General features: G+C 63.0%; 1 protein-coding gene across 2 annotated transcripts in view; it reads left to right on the forward strand.

Moving 5' to 3' along the window:
* Window positions 1–2518, forward strand: part of ASMTL (acetylserotonin O-methyltransferase like) — a 19929-nt gene extending 17411 nt beyond the window's left edge. For both annotated transcript variants that reach the window (XM_040266417.1, XM_040266416.1), the window contains exons 12-13: window positions 206–328; window positions 924–2518. In XM_040266417.1, coding sequence (XP_040122351.1) covers window positions 206–328; window positions 924–1144 — 344 coding nt within the window. In that variant the 3' untranslated portion in view covers window positions 1145–2518. The remainder of the gene's footprint in view (window positions 1–205; window positions 329–923) is intronic.
* Window positions 2519–7069: the final 4551 nt, after the last annotated feature.

Consider the following 7069-nt stretch of genomic DNA (forward strand, 5'->3'; position numbering starts at 1 on the left):
GCGTGTTATATCTGTGTGTGTCTGTATGTAGCTGTGTGTCTGTGTGTCGCTGTATGTCTGTGTCGCCGTGTCTCTGTGTGTAGCTGGGTGTCTATAGCTGTGTGTCTGTGTGTAGCTGTGTCTGTGTGTTACATCTCTGTGTAGGACGCTGGCTGCAGGAATCCCTGTGGCCTCCACGCCTCCATCCCGTCCGTGTTTAAACCAGGTGACCTTTCCAGCGACAGCCTCCCGCCCGCAGACCTATACATTCTCTGCAGCCTCCTGAACGACTGGCCGGAGGACCGACTCCACGGGCTCCTGAGCCGGATCGCTGGCCTCTGCAAACCAGGTGAGACCCTGGACTTGCCTTTTCTTCGTGCACTTGCCTTTCTTCACACCTAAAGACAATTTCCCATCCAAAAAAGAAAGAAAGAAACGGAATGAATGTTTCACAGTCAGCCTCCCCACCCATGCAGCCCAGGGTCCGGGGCCCAGTTTACCGTCTGCCCGGGACACAGCTGATTCCCGGTTGTCGTCGTGCATTTCTGGGCTTTCCAGCAGCAGTATGCGTATGGGGGTCTCATGGGCTCCCCCTGGTGGCTAAAGAATCTGCCCGCAATGCGGGAGAGAGAGGTTCGATCCCTGAGTTGGGAAGACCCCCTGGAGAAGGGAAAGGCTACGCACTCCAGTATTCCTGCCTGGAGAATCCCATGGACAGAGGAGCCTGGTGGGCCCCAGTCCACGGGGTCGCAGAGTGGGACACGACTGAGGGACTGAGCGCAGCTCCGGGCGTCGCAGAGGCTGCGGCTCTGGGCCCGCGGACAGAATTCCTCCCACCTGCCCCACAAGGGAAGTCCTCCCGGGGGAGCCCCGGGGGCACCCGCAGGCTGGGTCCTGGGACGCCTGCCGGTCCCTTCCCCTTATCTCCGTGTCCGTCTCCCTAGGCGCTGGCCTCCTGCTGGCTGAACTGGCGCCCGCGGAGGAGGAGGAGGCCAGCGGGCCGGCGCGGAGGCCCCCCGGGCTGCGGACCCTGGGGGTGGGACGGCGCCCCCAGAGCCCCTGGCAGCACCGGCGCCTCCTGCAGCGGCTCGGCTTCCAGGCCGTGCAGGCGGCGCGCGCGGGAGGCCTGCTGCACGTGGCCCTGGGGACCCGGGCCCCACCCTGAGGGCCGCCCCGCCGCGAGGGTCACAGCGCGAGCCCGGCCGGGGGGATTCCCAGGGAAGAGGGGTCTCGCGGGACAGCGATTATTAAAGAGGCGGAAAGCAGGCAGTCTCCGCGCGCGTCTGTAGGGGGCGCCCTGGACCCGGGACATGCGCACCCCCAACCCGGGAGCGGAAGGCTACGCGGGCTGGGAGTGCTCGGTGGGGAAGCGTCGCGGGGACTCGGAGAGGGGCCTGGGGCGCCCTGGGGCTGGAGGCGACCGACAGAGGAGACCCCCCCCAGGAAAGCCAGGGGGCGCGGTCCTCCCCCCGAGGGCACCTGGTCGCAGCCGGGCTGGGCCCCCAATGAGAACAAGTGACGTGCAAAGCCAGCCCCGGGGGCGCGTGGGGAGCGCGGTCCCTCGGGACAACAGGTTCCCTAGAAGAAACTTTCCCTTCTAACCAGAGGGGTCTGGACACCTGCCCGCGGGGAGGGGGGTACCCGAGCCCCCACCCCCACCCCAAGAGTCCTTGCAGCAGTGCGCCCAATGCAGGCGGGACTCAGGGGTCCCACACCCACGACCAGGCCCGCGAGCCAAGGACACGCCCGAGCGAGACCCCCAGCTGGAGGCTGACGGCAGGTAACGTCTGCGGAAGCTAGGAGCGCCGGCCCGTGGGGGCCTTATTCGCCTCCCTCTCTTCGTGTTGGGACTCTTTGCAGTTAAAAAAAAAAACACACATTAAAAGGCGAGACGTGGAAATATGACTGACGGACATACAACCCTTCTCTTCATTGCCTCGAACACAAACAAGCAGGCGCGCTAGGGGCAAAGAACCCGCCTGCTAGTGCAGGAGACCTAAGAGACGCAGGTTCGATCCCCGGGAGGGGACGATCCCCTGGAGGAGGAAACGGCGACCCACTGCAGTATCCCAGCCTGCAGAATCCCACGGACAGGGGAGGCTGGGGGGCTGCGGCCCACGGCCTTGCAGAGAGACGGAGACGACCAAAGCAACTGAGCGTGCACAAGGATTTCTAGGTTAGAATTTGCCTGGGCCTGGCCCCCACCCTCCAGGCGCAATTCATTCATTCACTCACTCAGCAGATGACGGCCTGCCCGCTGCCCAGCAGGACTGTCTGGACGCATCACTGGCTCACATCTGCCCTCTTCACGCCTCTGGCGTGCGTGGGTGGGCACGACCATAGGCCAAAAATAGGCCAAAAAGATGTAACTTGACCACCAGTGTGTCCGGCCTGCCCGCCCCACCAACATTCCCTCGTAGGATCCCTGGGGGTCTCCAGCAGGCACGGTCACCGAGCGGGCCACCCATCAGTCACCAGACCAGGTCCCTTAAAGGCAGGGTCTGATCCTGGCGGCGCTAGTGGTGAAAAAGAAACAAACGGGCCACTTGCCAATGGAGGAGACATTGATTTCATCCCTGCGCTGGGAAGACCCCCTGGAGGAGGGCATGGCGACCCACTCTAGTATTCTTGCCTGGAGAATCCCATGGACAGAGGAGCCTGGTGGGCTGCAGTCCATGGGGTCGCAGAGAGTCGGACACGCCTGAGCGACTGAGCAGAGGGCAATCCCCTCTCTGGATGACACCGAGGGGTGACTCACACAGAGTGTGGCTTGTGCACCCCACCCCCACCCCCCTCGAAATGCGCCCCTCAGCCCTTCTGTGATTCAGCCAATCGTCTTTAACCGCCTCTTTTAGTTAACCCACCCATCTTTCAGATGTCGCTGAGTCGCTAAGAGTCCTGTCTGGTTTTTTTTTTTTTGCAACCCACACGGGCTACCCGCCAGGCTCCTCTGTCCGTGGGATTCTCCAGGCAAGACTGCTGGAGCGTCCCTGTGGCCCAGACAGTAAAGAATCTGCCTGCAGTGCAGGAGACCTGGCTTCGATCCCGGGGCCGGGAAGATGCCCTGGAGGAGGAAATGGCAACCCGCTCCAGCAGTCTGGCTACAGTCTGTGGGGTCGGGGAGTCGGACAGGACACGACAGAAACCATCTCTCGGATACGCAGCCTCTAACGCTGTGCACGTCGGAATTAAAGCTCGGGACGGTGCCGAGGAATAGGGGCTAGCCTCCGGTCTCTGCACCCCTGCCCCCCGGAGTCCCGGAACAGCACCCCTTCCTTCCCCCACCCCCCCTCCCTTAACCGTCCCCATCCCAGTTCCCACGGGGGCACAGTCTTTCCCCCAATACCCGGGGTGTCTGTTGTCCTGCCCCTCTCCCGGGTCAACCGTTAGGGGAGCGCACGGCCTGGGCCACCGATGCCCCCAGCCGTCCTCCCAGAACACAGAGGGAGCAGACACCCATCTAAGGCCCACATGAAGTGCTTCTAAAGGAGAAACACGTTCTGTGCCCTAGTTAGCAACGAGGACAGACGTCACACTGATCCAGTCCTTTCCGGGGAGAGCAAGCTGCTGAGGAGTCGGGGCGGGGGGAGGGGTGATCCCTGGGATGCACGCAGGGCCCTAGGGAGGGGGGGTCTGTCACATAGGGGAGGGGACAGGGTGGCGCAGAAGTTAACCGCCTCCACCACCGAGGCTGCAGAGAGCCGTCCTGGGGTGACCAACGCCAGCTCTTAAAGCAAAGTTCAGAGTGCCAGGGCCTCGCAGCCTGAAGGACCAGCTCCGCCTGGAAAATCCTCGTTGGCCCAGCGGGCAGAGATAAGCATCGCAGGGTCCCGCCCCGCCCACACTCGCGGGTACCCGCTGTATAGAAACTACAGATGACAGGAGGGACGCCTCCCTCACCCGGGCGTGCCCCGGAGCCAGCGACGCATCCCCGCCCAGAACCCGGGGTGGCCTCGCCCTCTCTTCCAGCGCCGTGTGGTCGCGACCGGCCGGAACCAGGCTGGGCCACCAGCCAGCTCCGTCCTCCAGGCCCCAGGCCAGCCTCAGTGAAGCCTCAGAGAATGCCAGAACACCAAGGCACTAGCCCCACTTCGCTCCTCATCTGCTGACTGCGACCTGATCTGTCCCCACCCCCCTGGGGCCCAGCCATCCTCAGGCCTCACCTCTTACCTGCCTCTCCCCAGGAAGAGGACTCAGGAAGGCCTTCCTGCCAGGACACCGGGGGCTGGGGTGGGGGTGGGGGGTGCCTCGGCTGTCGTGGGTTAGCAGCCCCTAGCATCCATCCCTCCATCCCGGAGGAGACCCCCTCATGAGAAGGAGGACGGGGCGGCAGAAAGGACAGAGGCAGGGATGAGAAAGAAAGAAGCAAGAGAAACAGCAAAGTGTCAGGCGCTCAGGAGGGTCTGACTCTTTGCGACCCCAGGGACTGAAGCCCACCAGGCTCCTCTGTCCACGGGTTTCCGGGGCAACAGTACTGGTCTTGGGTTGCCATGCCCTCGTCCAGGGGATCTTCCAGACCCCGCCATCGAAACCTGGCTGCAGGCAGGTTCTTGACCGTCAGAGCCAACGTGGGGGGAGGGGCATAAGGAAAAAAGAGGAAGGGGGATAGAAAGAGAAAAAAGCAACAGGGCAGAGAGAGGCAAATTAAGAAATAATTCTTGCACCTGCGTTGCTGCAAAGAATTTGTTTTCTGGACCTGGCTGCTGACGCACCTGGGCTTTCGCTTTGTGAAAATTCACAGGACGACACACTTAGGACTTGTGCTGTTCATTGGTTGCTCAGACGGGGAAAGAGCCCGCCTGCAATGCGGGAGACCTGGGTTCACTCCCTGGGTGGGCAAGAGCCCCTGGAGAGAGAAATGGCAACCCACTCCAGTAATCTTGCCTGGAGAATCCCATGGACGGACGAGCCTGGAGGGCTAAGGTCTACGGGGTCGTGTCAACTACAAATCGGCACTTAAAGAGGGGTCGTGTCAACTACAAATCGGCACTTAAAGAGCATTGCCGCCGACTGGACAACAAAGGCAACTTGCCATCTGCCTCTACGGAGATTGAACCCCATGCTGCTATCGCTGTTGATCTTCAACAATCCCTGAGGGAGTTCTAGGTGGAGTGAGGCACTCTGTGCTCCAGGGAATGTGGTGGGACAGGTCTCTGTTTTTAGGAACAGATTTTATGATCTCAATCCTTGCAACTCCTCATATCTAGTCCAGTTCAGCTCAGTTCAGTCGCTCAGTTGCGTTCGACTCTTTGCGACCCCATGGACTGCAGCATGCCAGGCCTCCCTGTCCGTCACCAAGTCCTGGAGTTTACTCAAACTCATGCCCATGGAGTCAGTGATGCCATCCATCTTATCCTCTGTCATCCCCTTCTCCTCCAGCCTTCAATCTTTCCCAGCATCAGGGTCTTTTCAAATGAAGTCACCTCTTCGCATCAGATGGCCAAAGGGTTGGACTTTCAGCTTCAACATCAGTCCTTCATACCTACAGAAGCACTAAATCCCTTCAGGGTGACATCAGATCCTCAAGACTAACAAAAACCTTTTGTAAACTGCTTCATGGCATTGAACTCCCCCTTCACCAAAACCTCATATATTGACTTTCCCCTGGAGCAGTCTCTCAGAGCTATCTGAGATGCTGTCTCCCGGGGCTGCAGTCCTCATTTTGCCCCCAATAAAACTTAACTCACAACTCTCAAGTTGCACTTTTTTTTTCTTCCACAGTCACAAATGGTCAGACACGACTGAGCAAACACTGCATGCGTAAGTCCTTCCAAACATCAAGGTCTCTGGACACGCCCTTGGAGGCAGGGGGCCTATACCGCAGCGTGTGACGCGTGTGCACACCTGTCTGCACGTGGGCACGTGCAATGGCTGCATACGTGTGCATGTCTGTAGACACACGTATACACACACGTGAGTGTGTCAGCAGACACACGTATACACACACGTGAGCCTGTCAGTGAGCCTGTGAAACCAACACACGTGCCCCTGTTCTTCTAGGAGACACCCCCCCCCCACCCAAGTCGCAGTGCCCGGCTTGACAGGGACACCCCGAGTCTGAGCCCCACTGGGTCCTGGAAAGGCAGCGGGACCTCCTCCATCCCGGGACCCCCAAATGCACCCAGCGTCATCAGGGTCAGGGCTGGGGGTGCTGGGTCCTCCGGAGGCGCTCTCCTGGGCGGACCCGGGTCTCCCGGGCTGCGCACAAGCAAACCCTACTCCGAAGCCGGGCCGGCCGGGGTTCGGGGCCGTCTCGTACGCTGGGTCAGAACCCACCGACTGCATCGCTCGTCCCGCGGGGCGAGGCGGGGCCTGGAGGGCGCCAGGGGTCATCAGGACCTTTCGGGGCGGCTGGGCTGGGGTGATGGGGTTCGCGGGCGGGACTCGGGGGTCTGCGGCGCGGAGCCGGGGCCCCAGTGATCGGACCGGCCAGACGGGGCGAGCCTGGGGACCCGAGCGTCCGGTGCTACGACTGGGAGAAGAGAGGGCGCGGGGCTTCGCAAAGCCCGGCCTGTCCCCTTCCCCTACGCAGGGTTGTCCGTCGCCGCCGCCAGGCCAAGCATGACCTTGAAAAGGTCAGAGTGGCCGCCACGCAACCCACCGCGACCCGCCCCGGGCACGCTCGGCGCAGAGGCGGGGCGCGGTTCCCGACATGCCCCGCGGCGAGACGCGCGGGCCAGGGGCGGGGCCCCGGTGGTGGCGCAGCCAATAGGCGCGGCGCACAGGGGCCCGCGGGGCGGAGCGAGGCGCAGCTCCCGGCAGCCCGCGCGGGGGCGGGGCGCGCGCCCAGGGGGCGGGGCCGGGGCGGCGGTGCAGCCAATGGGAGAGGCCATATGGACCCACGGGGCGGGACGAGGCGCCGCTCCCGGCAGCCCGCGCGGGGGCGGGGCGCGCGCCCAGGGGGCGGGGCCGGGGCGGCGGTGCAGCCAATGGGAGAGGCCATATGGACCCACGGGGCGGGACGAGGCGCCGCTCCCGGCAGCCCGCGCGGGGGCGGGGCGCGCGCCCAGGGGGCGGGGCCGGGGCGGCGGTGCAGCCAATGGGAGAGGCCATATGGACCCACGGGGCGGGACGAGGCGCCGCTCCCGGC

This window comes from Oryx dammah, unplaced genomic scaffold (assembly GCF_014754425.2).
Source record: "Oryx dammah isolate SB20612 unplaced genomic scaffold, SCBI_Odam_1.1 HiC_scaffold_23, whole genome shotgun sequence".
NCBI classification, from domain to species: Eukaryota; Metazoa; Chordata; class Mammalia; order Artiodactyla; family Bovidae; genus Oryx; species Oryx dammah.